This window comes from Penicillium hordei (assembly GCF_028827395.1).
Source record: "Penicillium hordei strain IBT 12815 chromosome Unknown utg000002l_segment0_segment0, whole genome shotgun sequence".
Classification (NCBI taxonomy): Eukaryota; Fungi; Ascomycota; class Eurotiomycetes; order Eurotiales; family Aspergillaceae; genus Penicillium; species Penicillium hordei.
The window spans coordinates 4,518,844-4,536,650 of record NW_026623143.1 but is presented as its reverse complement, the minus strand read 5'-3'; the positions used below and the strand labels follow the sequence as shown (position 1 = coordinate 4,536,650).

Here is a 17,807-nt window from a genome sequence, read left to right as displayed (position 1 = left end):
CACCGTCTATGTCTATCACTGTTAGCTGCACAGAGTAGCCGAAACATCTTTGGACGAGAGGGTCAGATCTAGGTCTTGCTTATGCTCCTCCTCGCAGTACCTCGTATTGGCTTACCAATGACCGGGGAGACGGCCGGAGCTGAGGTTGATTATTATGCTATGTTTACTCTGTACTTTGTCTGGCACTAATGGTCTTGCTAAAGATTGGGGTTGTGTGACATTCGGGTGATCTGGTGCTTGTTTCCTGCAGGCAAGTATAACCATCATAAACGCCAACATGTGATTCAAAACTTGACTATCTGCGCTCAACTAGTCGCCTGGGAAACTGCTGAAGCGAGGCTAATTCACCTCAGCAACCACTCTTCCGCAATGGCTCCAATTCAACTTTCCAGTATTCGAATCATAGATCCCAAGGGGTTCCAAGGTTTATCCAAGCATTTATGACTAATCTTGACACGGGAGTAGATGCCCTCGTCTTCAACAACTTCAGACAGAGATTGGCGATACACAGTCGACTTGCTTGAGTATCAATTTCCGAGGAATATTAAACTTGCAGTTGTCACCAGCTTCATTTTCATGTCAATTGCTGTACAGCAAAGGTGTGACTATATAGTTCCATGTTGAAGTTGTAAAAATCGCTTATATTTTGGTCTAATAGTCGCGAATATATGGGAAAGAACAACCACCTAGCGACCTCTCGGAGGGGCTTTTTTCTCGGAGTTCTTTAGAGCGTAGGAACAAACGGTACTCTAGCTGACATCTAATCTCCGTCGCAATATCCCAAAAAAACAGAATTCATACCTTGGAAGCTTTGCCTTAGAAATGATATAAACATTCGAGTCATGTGACCTTATCGATAACACACATCCAAAAATCCGCCACTATTCACGATGCGGACATCAATTCCAGAACTCCACAAACTTTTGACGTCGAAGTTTCCTGAATCTCGGCGTGACGCAGGTCCTCTCGAGCTTGGCAAGATGGAGTCTGAACTCCAATCCCAGATCCCTGGCCTTGACCAGATCATCACCGAATACTCAGTGGTATGTCTCTCCGCACATATGCGCGGTGGAGGAGTGGATTGTGAGTGCGTTGAAGCTGACTATTTGACAGGGCTACCTGACCCATGCCGCAAACCTCTACGTCGACGATGCCAGTGGCGAGTCCCCCTTGTCAGAGGCTGCTGAATCCGTGACCGAGCTCCTAGTCTCCGCTTCTGGAGATTTCTCCCCGCAAAACTACGAAGCGATCGGCAACTTGGTCACGAGGTTCATCACCACGCTGAGCTCTTCCGATGGCGATCCGGAGCGGAGGCAAATGCCCTTCAAGGCTAAGAAGCTTGAACAGACCATCAATGTCGGCGCACAGCGGAACATGTCCTCTACACTGGGTCTCACTGGAAACACTGTCGACTTGGAATCTGCCAATGCCAGAAAGATGGAGTCCAAGGTGGACAAGAAGAAGCTTGAGAAGGCCGAGCGCAAGATTCGCGCCAAGCAGGACAAGAAGTCCATGAAGAACGTTACCTACGAGGCGTCCCGTCTGCTCAACCAGCCGGATGAGGCCATGTCCTACGAGGAGTTCTTCATGGCTGTCAACCCTCTTCAAATGGGCTCGGACTCCCAGGCCAAGAGTAAGGACATCAAGTTGGATAACATCGATATTTCGATTAGTGGCCTGCGCATTCTTACAGATGCTGCCTTCACCCTCGCTTATGGTCGTCGTTACGGTCTTGTTGGTCAGAACGGTATCGGTAAATCTACACTTTTGCGTGCTTTAAGTCGCAGAGAAATTCCGATTCCGACTCACGTTTCTATTCTTCACGTTGAGCAAGAGGTATGTTCAAACCTCAGATCGGTTGCTTTTTCTCTTACTGACTCTTTACCGTAGATCACTGGTGACGATACACCAGCTTTGCAAGCAGTGTTGGATGCTGATGTGTGGCGGAAACATCTTCTTGCCGAGCAAGCGGTTAGTCAAATCGCAAGATACCACTGTAGAATATTCACTAACGACCATAGAAAATCTCGAAACAACTGGCAGCCATTGAAGAAGAGAGATCTTCATTGGCGGATACCTCGAAGGATGCTGCTAGACTTGACGAAGAGCGAGAGGGACTGGACATCACGTTGAGTGATATTTATGGAAAGCTTTCAGAAATGGAGTCTGATAAGGCCGAATCTCGTGCGGCCAGTATTTTGGCCGGTCTTGGTTTCTCCCAAGAGCGCCAGCAGTACGCCACCAAGACCTTCTCCGGAGGTTGGAGAATGCGTTTGTCTCTCGCACGAGCTCTATTCTGCGAGCCCGATCTACTTTTGCTTGACGGTATGTACCACTGGCCTCTTGATTCCACAAGCAGCCTACTGACATTTTACAGAACCGTCTAACATGTTGGACGTTCCGTCAATTACTTTCCTTTCCAATTATCTCCAGGGATACCCCAGTACAGTCCTTGTTGTTTCTCACGATCGTGCATTCTTGAACGAAGTCGCCACGGATATTATCCACCAACACTCCGAGAGGTTGGACTACTACAGAGGCGCTAACTTTGGTAAGTTGCACGGGCTCACAAGACTATGAATAGTTCTAACAAACTGCAGAATCCTTCTATGCCACTAAGGAAGAGCGCCGCAAGACTGCTAAGCGCGAATACGAGAAGCAAATGGGCGAAAGAGCACACTTGCAAGGTTTGTCACCCCCTGCATCTCGTCATAGCGGCCGTGTTAACGATCGTCATCAGCATTCATTGATAAGTTCCGATACAACGCCGCCAAATCCTCTGAGGCACAATCGAGAATCAAGAAGCTTGAGCGTATGCCGGTTCTCGAAGCTCCAGAGGCCGAGTACACCGTGCACTTTGCATTCCCCGGAGTCGAGAAGCTTTCACCACCCATCGTCCAGATGTCCGATGTTTGCTTCGGCTACACTAAGGACAAGCCTCTTCTCAGGGATGTCGACCTGGATGTGCAACTTGATTCGCGTATTGGAATTGTCGGACCTAACGGTGCGGGTAAGACCACAGTTCTGAAACTACTCACCAACCAGCTTGAGCCAACAAGCGGTCTCATCTCCACAAACTCGAGACTGCGCATTGGATTCTTTGCCCAACATCACGTAGATGCTTTGGACATGACTACCAGTGCAGTCGGCTTTATGACCAAGACATACCCCGGTAAAACTGACGAGGAGTACCGACGACACCTTGGAGCGTAAGTTTATTTGAACCACTTGTATCTACTGCATTGACTAACCTTCATCTAGCTTCGGTATCACTGGTACAACCGGTCTCCAGCGCATGGAACTGCTGTCTGGAGGTCAGAAATCTCGTGTTGCATTTGCTTGCTTGTCCTTGACCAATCCTCACATTCTTGTTCTTGACGAACCTTCCAATCACTTGGATATCGAAGGTATGGATGCACTGTCGGATGCACTTCGCCTGTTTGAGGGAGGTGTGGTGATGGTCTCCCACGATGTGACCATGTTGCAGAATGTCTGCACCAGTCTTTGGGTTTGCGATGGCGGTACTGTTCACAAGTTCGACGGTACCGTTAACGCCTACAAGAAGAAGATCACCGCGCAGGCTGATGCTGCCGGTGTTGTGGCTAAACACTAGGGTTGGAGGGCTATATATGTACAGATTAATGCCGTAAAAACTATGAATATCCTGCATGAATCTACATTATGACCACTATTGTTCCTTGAGTATTCCGCGGCCCAGTCTTTGCTCTATCTAATAGATTAGGGCGTCACTCCACTTGAGTGCGTTTCTAGCAAAGCCATAATTCTCCAGTTCCTTTTCTTCCTTCATTCTCTTTGCCCTTCGTTCTTGTTTACAACATACTGAACCACGTCGGCATGCGGAATCTGAGTTCCGCTCCGGGCTTTGAGCGGGTCTCCTTATCGGCTTATCGCAATTAACCCCGGACGTCAGCTAGGCACTTTACCATCTTAGATACCCCAAAGGACAATTTCAGATGATACCCCGGGGCTACAGCTGGAAGAGCCCGAAGACATGACGGGCGCAGATGAACAAGACCAATCAGGTCCCCACGCGCCTTTGCTCGCCTCATCCCACGCCTCTTTAGACCATGGTGACAATGACCACGATGAGAGCTTGGCCTCTGAGCTGGAATACTCAGGAGGCTGGTTTATATGGGCGTTGACCTTCTCCGCTGGGATAAGCGGTCTACTATTTGGATATGAGTATGTCAGCTCCTACTAAACACGCCATGTTGCTCCATTGATCCTCCCGTTCACTAACAATCCTCGGGACTTCCAGCACAGGTGTTATCTCGTCTACTTTGGTGACCATCGGGTCAGATCTTTCAGGCCGGCCATTGACAACTCTCGATAAAAGCCTTATCACATCCTGCACCAGCCTGTTTGCATTGATCGCGAGCCCGTTCACCGGAGTGCTGGCGGACAAGTTCGGTCGTCGGAAAGTCATACTTGGTGCCGATCTGTTGTTTGCAGTTGGAGCGTTGGTACAGGCCTTTACAAGCCAGGTTTGGGGTATGATTCTTGGCCGCAGCATTGTTGGTCTTGCCGTTGGTAGTGCTAGTGCGGTGACCCCATTGTAGGTTGGCCGTGACATTTTGTCGAGTCAGGCGGGGACTGAGAACCCTTAGCCATGGCAGAAACTTGACCGTGGGAGAGATGATGATTGCTAACATGCTGGGAAATATTTCTAGGTATATCTCCGAGTTGGCTCCTTCGCACGCAAGAGGAAGACTTGTCACGATCCTCAGCCTGTTCATTACCGGTGGCCAGGTGGTGGCATATATAGTCGGGTGGTTGTTTTCCAGTACAACGGGAGGCTGGCGGTGGATAGTGGGAATCGGGGCATTCCCGGCCTTCTTCCAACTTGCTATTCTCGCCCTGCTACCTGAGACGCCTCGATGGCTAGTCCAGGCTGGATTCGATGCTCGGGCGAAGACAGTCCTGACCAAGATCTACCAGGATTGCTCTGGCTGTGACCAGGTGGTGGATCGTGTCTTGCGCAATATCAGCGCAGAAATCGTTCAGGAGGCCTCGGAGCTGGGACAAATCAAGTCCCGTGGCACAAAGCCCCAGTGGTTACATGATACCCTCCAGCGGGGTCAGCAGTTGTTGCAGGGTGGAAACAGAAGAGCGTTGATCATAGCGATGATGCTCCAGGCAGTCCAGCAGCTTTGTGGATTTAACAGCCTGATGTATTTTTCGGCAACCATTTTCTCCTCACTTTCGTTCTCCTCGCCGACACTAACGTCACTCTCGGTAGCTATGACGAACTTCGTCTTCACGCTGTTTGCATTTGTGCTGATTGACAAGATCGGTCGCCGGCGTATTCTTCTTTATTCAATTCCTATCATGGTGGTTGCTCTGGTCGTCTGTGCTTTCTCGTTTTCATCGATGGACGACAAATGGAATTCACAGCCTCCAACTGGCCGTCAAGAAAACGACGATAGCCCTAGTTCTCTTCTACCTCTTGCCATTTTGCTCTGTCTCACTGTCTATACTGCAGCATATGCCCTCGGACTTGGCAATGTCCCCTGGCAGCAGTCTGAACTCTTCCCTCTGAACGTACGTTCTCTGGGGTCAGGACTGGCCACCGCAACTAATTGGGGATCGAACTTTATCATCGGTCTCACTTTCTTGCCTATGATGGAATGGATCTCACCCTCATGGACGTTTGCTCTCTATGCACTCGTTTGTGTGGTTGGGTGGGCTGCTGTATGGGCAATATACCCTGAGATGAGTGGACTCGGGCTCGAGGAAGTTAAGGGACTATTGGCAGATGGTTGGGGAGTGAGAGAAAGTCTACAGCGGCGTCGTTTATCGCGACATCTTTAACATGTGGGCAAATCTATCAATCTCAGGGCACGTGCTCCATTTGGTCTCGTGAAAAGTGCAATGTGAACAGAGCAGTTCCTTGTTACCTTTTTTCACGCTTTGTTCTATTGCCACATGTGAGGTGGGTGTCGTTGGTCACGCCGAGCAGTTTCTCCCGATTTGGTCAACTATACTTGAACATCAGCCCTATCTAGGTGTGAAGTGAATCGATAATGGCAACACACATTGGATGTTAAATCACCTCGAAGACATGTGAATGAACTTGCGTTTTATACATCCTAATCCCGCGCGTTGGCTGCTTATGCTCTATACATACTCATCCCGCGCGTTGGCTGTTTGTGTTCTATATATTCTGTCCTCGCATCTTCTCTCATATTCTCTTTCGCATACTCCATCACACATCTTCTATCTCACATCTTCTATCTGGCATCTTCTATCTGACATCTTCTATCTGGCACTTTCTATCACGCATTTTCTATCACGCATATTCTATCACGCATATTCTATCTCGCATCCTCCGTTTCGCATTTTCCATCTCGCATCGAACTATACACATACAGTGGGTTTCACAATTTATCTCACTCTTTAGCATTGCAACTTGCATACCGAATACTATAACACAAGTATAGGCATGTCGCACAGAAACCCTGAGCAGTTCGCTTCAACTGCCACGAAAAGTGCTCGGAGCCGACTGCTTGAGCTTCCGAACGAGGCAAGTATATGACTGTCTTCTATAACGTAGATTGCCGCTATTGATATTTAAGATGAACAGATTCTCCAGGATATTACATCCTACCTCCCCAAAGATTGTGATGTTCTCCATCTCTCCCAATCCTGCAAAGATATATGGAACAAGGTCTTCGGATCGGAGTCCGCCATCTGGAGAGACCGCTTTGGTAAACACTACGACATTGTCCCGGGAAAAACTTCTGGGGATTTGAAGATCGAATACCAGATCCGCGCGCTTGTGCTGAGGTCCTCGATCCAATTCAAAGAGAAGGAAGATGAACAGCAATACGTCTGGATGGAGGTCATTCAAAGTATGCTCAAAGAGGCTCTGACACTTTCCATCGCTCCTGGAGACACCCCAAAGACCTTGCAACGTATACATGAGACCCTCCAAAGGGTAAATTTCCTATGCGAGTTTCAGAACCACCAAACTCCCTCGCCACTCTTTTGTGCTCTCCAGCTGGTACGCGCGTTCTCGTCGAATAAAGGACGGGACATTCACTGATATTTGCCACACACAGTGCCTAAGCTCATTTGCTCTCAACCCAGACCTCACCCTACCGTGTCGTCGAACCGACTACAACCTGAAAGAGGTCTATTCATATGGAGACGAGGTGGGCGAGCCATTCATCGACCACGAGAACCTTGACCTCGCCAGACTGCTGGACATTCGCCATTTCTGGCAGCGTCACGTCTTACACCCTGTCGAGTTGTCCTTCCAAGAGGACTTCTCTGAGCTCCCTGAATATGTGAAGCCCAAAGTGCGAAAGGAGATTCCAACCGAGGCATCCAAATTAAGCCCATCGTGGCTAGGATACTACTGTGAGTATACCAACAGAATCCAAATCACGCATTACCCTAATCTGACATAAATTTCCGATTAGCGTGCATTCATCCTGTGTCAGACCTGCTGAAGAAGCCCGACCGCCAGACATGCGCTGATCTCGAGATACACGGCGAGGTGATCGACCCAATGGTGAGTGGAAGATGAGTTGCTTGGAAGGCCATGACCCATTAGGCTAACAAATGTCAAGGCCCTTGACCTCAAACCCTCCGAACATTTCTGGCCCAAGCAATGCAGCAAGATCATGCCCCTCGCTGGCGGTCCCGATACCAAGCGAACATATTTTGAGGGCAAGCAGAGAGCCTATAGTAGCCCCGATGAGGCAGGAAGCCATGTGTTTGGGTTTACCGAAGAGATTGCTGGCCCACATGGTGGCTTTGAGGGATGGATGCGGATCTGTTTTATCCTCGCCGAAGGGGATGCGGATGATGAGGACGATGAGGACGACGAGGAAAAGACTCCCTCTCTCCTGATGGAGGGCGAGGGGTGGATCCATGGCTATGAAGGTGCCATCATTCCTGGTGGACGCGTGATGCTGGGACGGTGGTTGGATATGAAGGCAACATATGCCAGAGGCCCATTCATCTTCTGGGACGTGTGAAAGCCACAACCGACGTGTTCTATACCCTTCTCGTTTGCCTTTCTTTGATCTTTTTTGTTTCTTTCTTTCATTTCATTTTTATGGGAGCTGAGCGGCGGATGATATCGGGGATGAAACAAAGCAGGCTCGCCCAAAGTACTGGAAATTAACCAAGGATTCTCGCAGAGGAATGAATCAATATTTATGGTAACAAGCAACATAGCTTTTAGACAGAAGAAAATTATGCGTTGAGGAAGGGAATAGATGACAGATAGAAATTAAAACAGCCACTACTCCTCGATATCCTTGACCTTCTCCCACTCCCCCTTGAGGTTCTCCTTCCACAAACTGACCTTGTTATCACCACCACTGACGGCAAGGATGTTGCCGCTGAGACTCCAGCTAACGCGCCACAGAACGGTATCGAACTCCAATGTTTGGCTGGACCACTGGCCCGGGTTGGAAGCATCAGAGGTCCAAATACGAACGGTTTTGTCTTGCGCGGCGGAGGCGATGTAGGACTTGGAGAGAATGCTCGGGGACCATGCCACATCACGGACCCAGTCTGAGTGTCCCTCGAGGGTTTGGGTGAGGTTGTACGATTTGGACTCCGCGCTAAAGAGAATTGAGTCAGTTCACGTCATAGCTGTATGCCTGGCAAGGTCCATCAATCAACATACTTATACTCCCAGATCTTGACTAGGTTGTCGCTACCACCGGTGACAAACCGGCGTTGTTGGCCGGGTCCGGGGTTAGAGCTAATGAGGCTACCAGCAAAGGCTGCAGGGGCCCAGCTGATCGAGTTGACGCCCATTCCGTGGGCATGGAAGCTCTGGTGGGTCCAGTTGTTGTCACGGAACTCGAGCGCGCTGACATGGCCGTCGGAAGAAGCACAGGCAAGAACACATCCGCTCTCATGAGGAGCCCAGGAGACCATGTTCACGGAAGCCGTGTGAAGGGAGAAATCGAAGACCTTGGTCCATGTGCTACCACCGGAGGGCGAGGTCGCATTCTGGGGCTGCTCCCGCCAGATCAGAACCTTGCCATCGTAGGAAGATGAGGCCAGAATTGTGCCGAATTTCGGGTGGGCCTAGGTTGGGATAATCGCATGATTAGTCGGATTGCGCGCTGCAATGGCTGATGTTTTAGGCTATCACTCACCCATGCGACACACCACACAGCGCCCTCGTGGCTATCAAATATCCATGTCAGTGACCAGCTACTCAGCTGCACACATCAAAAAGACCAGCTTACCCCTTCAGCGTCTCGACTAGTCGGTGTGAATCTCCCTCAATCTCAAAGATCTTTATCGTTTTGTCGGACGAACATGTGGCCAACCGGCGGCCGTAATAGTCCAATCCAGCATCATGCTATATTCCACATAAAGCAGTTAGCTTGAGTACATCGTGTGGCCATATAGACCACCAATTGCAGTTCGTATAGCAGCACATACAATCATCTCTTCGTGTCCGGAATTCGAGATCACCTGAGGGGTCGCCTGGAGGTTTGAAGCTGTTAGTGATGGGATTGTGAAACAAGCTCAAAGCCGTATATTTGAATAGAAATTACCATGTTGGATTAAATAGAGCAAACAATAAACTTGACAGCTGTGGAAGCGCGGGGAGTCGGAGCAGCTCTCTCCCTTTCAGCCAAACAACCTGGCCCTTCCCGTATCTTATCGTGCGCCTAGCTAGGTCACGTTACCTGGATCTATGCACGTGATGGGCCTCGGTCGTCGGTAACCCCACGGTGAACGTGGCGCGGGAGTTTCTTCTGAAGTTCAACACTTTTCATTGCTATTATTGCTGTAATTTGTGCTGGGCAACTGATTTCAGAGAGATTTGAAGACAGAAACCACACTATTACACTTCTCGCTCCGTTTTGGTCGATCTAAGCAAGTCATAATGGGTGATGCCTTATGCGGGCCGTCAAACGCCCTTCAGAACTTCCAGAAGCATACATCTGTTGATCGGACCCTTCAGCAAGACCGGTTGACTTCACGTCAATCGCCTGTTCAGGTTTGTAGTGCATTTGAGATCAGATAGTTTTATTTCATACTAAAAGCATACTGCAGGGCTTCCGATCCCAGAACCCCCAAGAAGGAATACTCGACCAGGAGTTTGCCGCATTCGAAGGCAACCTCGCCGGCCCTGCATTGCCCAACTTGCAACATCTCGCCCATTTTGGAGCACCATCACATCATGCGGCGGTACACCACCCAGCCGCACACGGTGCAGGTAACGCTAGTTGGGCGGCGGACTTCCAGAACTTGCAGATATCGGGGCCCTCACATCCAGTAGCGCAACTACAAAGACCAAATATGGCACCAGCGATGACAAATGGCGGGTGGCATACTGAATTCATGACTCAACAACGAGGGCCTATGTCCCAGATCCAGCAAACGCCGCAAATGCATGGTGCCTATCAACCGTCTTTTGCACCAGGCTACCAGATGTATGGCTCGTCCATGAATCAGATGCAGCCCCCGCAGGTTATGCAGACCGAGCAACAACAGCACACGCAGCAGTTTGACGAATCCGCCTTTGAGGCTGCCTTTGATCAGGCACGGGCGGACATGGAGTTGCAAGCAGTCGATGTTGCTCAGCAAGATACACAGAAGCACTTGCAGGAGACCAACGAAGTCGAAGTTACCGAACCAGTCGCTCAAGAGCAGATTCGACTCGGATCGGATCTTATCCCTCAAAGTGACAAGCAGGATCCAGAAACACAGAGTCGAGATGCAGATGAACTTGCGCGGACAGCGGGGCAGCTGCTCGACAGCGTGCGAAACGAACAAAGCCAAAAATTCCAACAAAGTAATTTTCTGGCGTTGATGCGCCGGATTCGAGATCGCGAGGTGGAAGTTGCAGGAGATGATTTCCGCGAAGTCAGTACCAACCCGTAACGGTTTGGATGTCGGACGCGACAGAAACACCGGTATAACTCGGGAAATCTACAAGGGCTGTTGTCCTCGCTAATAACCATTTGCAGACGGCGCAATCTCTTCACCCAGGTGGGCGATACTACCCGGGCCAACCCTACACAAACCCCCCTGGTTCCGATATGCCGTCTAGCAGTAAGGAGCCAAACAACCCTGTCGGTAGGGTCTGATACCCTGCGTCTATGAAAAACTAGCCAATAACCTGACCAGACGTGCCCACTTCCCAGATGGTGTAGGCATCAGCAAAGATTCCCGACTGACCGAAGAAGGAGCATCCGATGATCTGGGATCTAGTCCGTTTGGTTATGGTGACACAAACGAACTCTACGAAGGATTGCTCCCTAGTCAGGGGCTTGTGGACCGGCGCAGCGTTCCGACTTGCTTTTTGAGAAGAGAATTGGAGGCGCATTTTCTACACTAGCGAAACCATGGTACTGAATGTAGAGGTACATTCTTGACTACGGGGGTACCTACTATGATATAGGTACCCGGTACATAGCTTTTAATCTATTGATACCCCCCATGAACAATAGCAATCACGTGATCCCTATTGAGAACAATAGACCGTCCATTGACGATTCCCAATTAGGCAAGTCAATGGCCCCGGATAGCCTCTGATTGGCTGTCTATTGATTGTCTATTGATTGTCCTCATTCCTATTGTTTGCGCCCATTCAAACGAAATGAACAAACACTGGACCTTAAATACCTGGGAAACCCGCTGCCCTTCTCTTCACTCTGTTCATATCAGCACCAACGCTCAAAAACTAACCTAACTTTCACAATGTTGCCCCCGTCAGACTCTTTGCGGCACCACCTAAATAAGCTCGCCGAAGTCCGGGCTAATCGCAATACTTCTATATCTACATCCACACCTACCTCTACTTCCACCCCAGGCACTGCCCCACCTCCATACACTTTATCTGTCACCAGACCTAGTGGCACAACCGTCATGAGCGTCGACCAGAACGACATGGATGACCCGTGGGCCTCCCCAATCAATATTTACATCGACAACTCAATCACCGTTACTGGTGATGAAAACACCATCCTGGTGTCGTCTGGGGCTGACTCTCCGACTGATCCAACTCACCAGGGTGCCCAGGGATCTCCTCGCCTGAGCTCCATAGCCGCTGTCATCATCGCTGCGCTGAACCGCGCAAATGCCCTTCACGATGATATGGGCTACCCTCGACCCATCAACATTCGCGCTCTCGCGGGAATTCGGGTAAATGGCCAAAATAACAACATTTGCGTAGGAGGCGAGGTTCAGAAGTCTCAGAATGAGACTGCCAACGGCAGGGCTGAAGAAAGGAATAGACGCAAGCGTCGTGCTAGCTCGGTTCGTACTCTACTTCGTCAAAAAATCTTCAAGAAGCTTAATTACTGACTGGCTTGGTTAATACAGGAGCCTGTGGGAGCTCCGTCAGCTCAACGCCCTCGTTCCTCTTGAAGAGAGGCCATGAGTTGTTTCGTGAGGGGTTGGATGTCTCTCTCTTCTTGGTTTAAATCGTCTCAGAATGTGATCACTTTTTGCTTCCAATTCTCTTGGTTTTTGGTTACTTTTTACTTTCGGTTTGCTTAGAGGAGTTTTCCAATCTTTGGCTTGCTTATGGGTTGATACCTGGTCTTTTTTTTTTATGAATTCTATGTACATCAGATGATTCTTTTCTTTTGTTATGGTTGATGATTCTTTTTTCTTTATGATAATGAAAGCGATGAATGTAGCTTCGAACCAGATAGATTCGGTACTTGGAACTAGTGCTATAGAATGGTTGTGTTTGTGTACTGAATGGACTAAACCTTGCCTTTCATAGACCATCGTTGTGGAGTGAGGGATGAATCTCACCGAGATAGGCCATACCACAATCACAAACGTGGATTTTCTGAGTATATGTTGCCTTGATTAGCCCAATCAATATCAAGTCGATTAGATATTTAGTAGACTAGCGGTGAGGAAACCCGCAGTGTATCACTGGAGATCTCCCTAGCAGAATCTCCCGATTATAAAAGTAAGTCTGGGCTGAATACGGAAGATGGTCAACATATCCATATGGACGCATGTAATAAGGTAGATAACATTGACATATTGACATGATGACAGTACTACTATGTAACGACCAAAGTGGAACTGATCATCCCCTTTGCTATGGGGAAATTCTGTACTCGCCTTTCCAAAATTACAAGTGATTCTGAGTCCGATGGTATGACTTTGCCCAAGGAGCTTTCATATGGCGTTGCACCGGTAATAAAGGCAACAGGCACTGAGACTTTCACTAGCAACAACAGTCTCCAGTTCATCTGATCGCGACATACTACGAGCAGTAAGGTGAATGACCTCAGAAAGGGCTTGGATTGTGTCCCTCAGCTCTAGGTGGCTTTGATCACTTCCCCAGTCCACCGTCCTGACCCTTCTCTGATTTTACGCTTTATTTATTTGTCAACCCATATTTACCTGCTTGATGTGTATCTGTGTTCAACTATATGATTTTGCATGGCTGGAACTCACAGAAAATTGCCAGAAGCAGCAGTAGGAGTCTTCTGGAGATATTGTTTCGGATATCATTAAAATACATGAAAAGAACCGAGAAGGAGTATGGAGATCCAGTATAGAATTGGTTCTTATCAGTGCCATCAGTTCAATACACAATTTGCTCACTCGTCTTTGGAATGATCTTTCCCCATTAAAAAACGTTACCCTTTGTCTGCGTCATATTCTTGACGTTCAGGTTTTTCATCATGCCAACCCAGATGAAGCCCAAAACCATGAATGCGGTACCCGCTGCAAGCATCCTTGGTTGGGCATAGCCGTAGGCTTCCACAATGGCGTCTCGCTCGGGGCTTCCAACTGGATAACTGAGCTGCTGGGGAAGACTCGAGTAAATGAGAGACAAATTAGGCATGGCTGACTCTGGTAAGGTCTCCGCAAGCTTTTTCAAGAACGTATTTGTCCAAATAGCTCCACATATAGCACTGCCAATAGATCCACCGATACTTCCCATCACGAAAAGCAAGGCAAGTACTGCAGCAACGTGTTGGTGATCGACCGAAGCAAGGACAGCAAGCTGCACACACAGGATGAAAACGCTGCCGGCGGCGGAGAAAAAGACCTCACACATGACAATATATCCAATGTATCCACCAGGTTGACGGAAGTGAATCATCAGGCCGAGTCCAAAGATGTAGAGAGGTACACAGACCCAGAGAATCCACTTGAAGCGACCTGTCACTCTAATGAGCCAGCCAGCGAAGAACAGGAAGACAAATGCCACGACACTGAAAGTGTTTCCAACGTATCCAGCTGTGGCTACATCCAAATTGTACACCACTTGCAAAAATGACGGGAGATAGACGGCGTAACAATAGTAAGATATCTGGTATGTCATGTCTAGGAGACATGCTCCTAGAACGGTCCTATCGGTGAGGAACTTATAGTTCAAGAATGGCACCGGGGCGAGGTAAGTCTCATAGAAACCAAATGAGATAAGCAAGACCAGCCCAACCACAATCATCGCAATGATATAGCCGGTTTGCCAACCGTGGGGTGCCATACTAGCCAGAGTGAATGGCAGGAGGAATACCACCATGCCGCCAGCGAATAGAAAAACGCCCATCACTATTTGTTGAGATAAGAATTAGCATCCCGCAATGACTTCCCGCAAAACGCCGATATGGTAACTCACAATCAAACTCTTTAATAAACCACCAAATTGTTTCGAAATTAAATCTCAAGGCCTTTCTTTCTCTGACGAGAATGCCTTCCCTCTCAGCCCTGCGTAAATTATAGGCCAGCATGAAATATATCGGCAAAGCGAAAGCGGGCAAGATAATTGCCCAGACTCCGTAGCCCCATCGCCAATTGACATTGGCGAGAAATCCTTCAGCGGCCTTAGAACCAGCGAACGCTGAGATTATTGCCGGAGATGAGGTAAAAGCAAAAGCCAACCCTCGGTTTCTCAAGTTTGTCACATCAGTTGCGAGAACATTCCAACTGTATGCGAGACCTCCGAATCCGACCGAGTAGAATACCTGCAGTAAATGGTGTCAGATACTAGCAGGAATGAAGGCGTGGGTATTAAGTCCCTTCTTACCTGTCCAGCGCAGTAAGTAGGTAGGTTACGGGATGCAGCCAACATCACTATTCCCAGGATACAGAACCCAGTCATTAGAAGAATACCTTCCGCACGGCCCCAGAGGTCCAACGCCTTCGCCATAGGAATATACACTGCGCCTGTCATAGAAGATGCCACGATACCGATGACTGTCAAAAGCGAATGACCCGCGAAAGAGCTTGTCGCATAAGCGCTTAGGCTGTAGACCACCGAAGTCTTGAGATTATTCACCAGCGTGAGTAGCCAAATACTGTTGGAAAAGGGCGACGTGAGCTGCTAAGACCAAATAATGTAACGCGGACAGGGACACATACAATATCAGAACCATGAGCATCGAGCCTTTCCCCCAGGCCAGAGTGACAGCCTCAATCTTCTGAACACCAGCTTGGGCATCTTCGGCAGGCCTGGCTTCCTCCTTGCCAATCATATCATCGATGGGAGCATGTCCAGCTTCTTTGTCATCGGCTCTCGCCTGCAGGGCAATTGGATCATCAGGTGAGGTAGCCTCAGTCTCTGCAGACTTATTCCCAACTATCCGATGGAATCTGCTCATGATCGCCATCTTTTCTCCGCGGCAGAGAAATTTGGGTGCGGGACGATCGACTCAAAATGAGAGAAGAGCTAGACATTAAATACTACATCCTAAGCCAGACGCTCTAACGTCTTTACGTTAGAACGCTATGAATACAGGAGAAAAACGAGAGAAAATCGGACCATCAATTGCCGGCGACAGAATACCGAAAAGGGTTATCCCACATAACGAAAACTTACCAAACAATACATAATTACTTAGGTATGCCTAGCGTCTAACGTTAGAACAAAGCATGGATATTATCCAAGGCTATACTCACCAAGAACATCTATACTTTGAATCATTTCTTAGGGCTATGTATTTTTTTTCCCCTACTCAGTCGGTCCTGGCAGAGTAAACAGCATATTGGGGGCTTCGGCGCCATTATTCCAATTTATTTTGTGGTTTCACAAATATGGCCAAAGCGCTGGTCGTGTGTTTGCCAAGTGACTTTGAGACAAAAGAATCAAGTTATCTTGGCCCTAAGCCTAAATCCCGAATCGTCTGAGCTGGGCATCTAATAATAATATTTCTAAGGAAGATTTTCAGACCTTGGCGAGTTCAAGGCATGATAAATTCCGCCATTTTTTATGGAACCAAACAGATAAGGCTCAGTCGGAGGGAAAAACTTATACATGCAAAGTCCTATTTCGGAATTTGGAATGCTAAATCTTGGCCCAGGCCCTCATTGGGAGTTCATAGATATTTTCAATGTGACTGAGAATAGCCAGACTGAAGATTTGCTGCATAGTAATATGCTCAAGTGCACCCTTTCAAGTTGAGGATAGCGTTTAATGCGTGAAGTATTGAAATCTATTCAAGCCCCATGTGGGATTAAGTTTTCCTAACTTAATGAAATGGTTGCTTCCGGGCTACTGTCCGATGTATGTCCCGTACCGTATTGGTACGGGGATCAGATTAGATTAGTTAAGGTTAGCGGTGTGGTAATCTCCGAGGGCTAGCCTCTTTTGGTATTTTTAAGTTGGGGCTGCCGAGGGGATACCCATGTGCGTGCTAATCCTTGAAAGTGCTCATTATGTGTAAGTCAAAGACCAGTTTAATGTAATAATCAACCGCTTATTTATTTGCAAAAGTAGAAATACAAAGAACATGAACAAAAAGCTAGGTTTTTCATCCGCAGGCTTACTGGGGCGATATCCAGACCCCGAGCCCAGCTCAAGCCCAGCCCGATCGCTTCCGTATTCCGGTGGACAGACCCTCAACTCTGAATGGCCCCCAAATCCCTAGATGGAAAGCCTTTTATGAATTTACCCGAAGCGGCAAATGGTGATAATTCGGAGAACATATCTCCGCCAATACGTTAGAACATTATTTTATCAATCACCGTTCCATCTATGCGTAGAATTCGTCTGCAATTCATGAAACTTCTCTATGACTCATGCAAAGGCCAATCTTCAAAGAACATTGTCAAGCTCCGATTTGTTGAGCACGGCATCACACTTGTGTGTTCCTCCCCGTCGAACTCATTCGCCAGGACAGTATGCAACTGTTTGCAACCTCGTAGCATCCCACAGAGGTCGAGAGCATTGTCAGCCATTCTAAAATCCGAGGCCATTCCCTTTCTTGATTCATATTTTTCCAGAGGTTCATTATCCCACTGATGAGGATTTTGTTCGACTGAGCCCCAGAAGACCATAAGCGAAGGCAAATTCTCGACCAAAGGCTCCGTTTTTAGAAAGGCCTTTGCCTCCTGCAAAATGACTTTGTTATTCCACCAGATGGAGGGACTGCTGGCCATATAGCAATCAAATGAACTAGGGCGAGTAAATAATGCGTGTAGCGCAAGTAACCCCCCATAAGAATGACCGTAGAGTGCTTCTCTGGAGACAGCGACCTGCGGAAATCGGGCCTTTACCGCGGGCCGCACTGAACTTTGAATAAAGTCAAGAAATATATCAGCGCCTCCATGCCCGGTAACTGGTGTTCCCGCTGGTGGAGATAAATCAAGGGTGCGTCGTCGCATATCATAAAGCTCTCTGTTCAATGGGTATCCGATAGCGACAATGATGCCCCCACCGGCGAAATGCGACGCAGGCGCGCGACGCCAGGCAGCCTCAGTTGCAGTCAAGAATAGAGCATTTCCATCGACAATATATCTAATATTATTTCGTAAACACGCGCTTTTCTTTTCTTTTGCAAGGCTGCAGATCGTCAGCGGGCACTTACATGATGGGAAAT

The 17,807-nt window shown here is 48.4% G+C and overlaps 6 protein-coding genes across 6 annotated transcripts; 4 read left to right on the top strand and 2 right to left on the bottom strand.

The window, feature by feature from the left end:
- Positions 1-890: 890 nt before the first annotated feature.
- Positions 891-3,613, top strand: N7537_005034 (putative AAA family ATPase GCN20; the record flags this gene model as incomplete). The annotated part of the gene is made up of 8 exons (XM_056896091.1): positions 891-1,043; positions 1,114-1,836; positions 1,891-1,971; positions 2,022-2,325; positions 2,378-2,551; positions 2,601-2,687; positions 2,741-3,209; positions 3,262-3,613. The coding sequence occupies 8 exons, from the start codon at positions 891-893 to the stop codon at positions 3,611-3,613; spliced, it is 2,343 nt and encodes a 780-aa protein (XP_056755839.1).
- A 399-nt stretch (positions 3,614-4,012) lies between these two features.
- N7537_005033 (putative MFS myo-inositol transporter) lies at positions 4,013-8,006 on the top strand (the record flags this gene model as incomplete). The annotated part of the gene is made up of 7 exons (XM_056896090.1): positions 4,013-4,203; positions 4,280-4,576; positions 4,692-5,712; positions 6,689-7,024; positions 7,083-7,383; positions 7,446-7,537; positions 7,596-8,006. 7 exons carry the CDS (start codon positions 4,013-4,015, stop codon positions 8,004-8,006), a joined length of 2,649 nt encoding a protein of 882 aa, XP_056755838.1.
- A 269-nt stretch (positions 8,007-8,275) lies between these two features.
- Positions 8,276-9,557, bottom strand: sec13 (GTPase-activating protein SEC13; the record flags this gene model as incomplete). Its single annotated transcript, XM_056896089.1, has 6 exons — positions 8,276-8,600; positions 8,666-9,075; positions 9,147-9,177; positions 9,240-9,355; positions 9,439-9,483; positions 9,555-9,557. The coding sequence occupies 6 exons, from the start codon at positions 9,555-9,557 to the stop codon at positions 8,276-8,278; spliced, it is 930 nt and encodes a 309-aa protein (XP_056755837.1).
- Positions 9,558-9,889: 332 nt separating this feature from the next.
- pex20 lies at positions 9,890-11,096 on the top strand (the record flags this gene model as incomplete). Its single annotated transcript, XM_056896088.1, has 3 exons — positions 9,890-10,003; positions 10,060-10,872; positions 10,977-11,096. 3 exons carry the CDS (start codon positions 9,890-9,892, stop codon positions 11,094-11,096), a joined length of 1,047 nt encoding a protein of 348 aa, XP_056755836.1.
- Positions 11,097-11,709: 613 nt separating this feature from the next.
- N7537_005030 (uncharacterized protein) lies at positions 11,710-12,315 on the top strand (the record flags this gene model as incomplete). The annotated part of the gene is made up of 1 exon (XM_056896087.1): positions 11,710-12,315. One exon carries the CDS (start codon positions 11,710-11,712, stop codon positions 12,313-12,315), a length of 606 nt encoding a protein of 201 aa, XP_056755835.1.
- Positions 12,316-13,609: 1,294 nt separating this feature from the next.
- N7537_005029 (uncharacterized protein) lies at positions 13,610-15,599 on the bottom strand (the record flags this gene model as incomplete). The annotated part of the gene is made up of 4 exons (XM_056896086.1): positions 13,610-14,541; positions 14,609-14,954; positions 15,017-15,287; positions 15,352-15,599. The coding sequence occupies 4 exons, from the start codon at positions 15,597-15,599 to the stop codon at positions 13,610-13,612; spliced, it is 1,797 nt and encodes a 598-aa protein (XP_056755834.1).
- Positions 15,600-17,807: the final 2,208 nt, after the last annotated feature.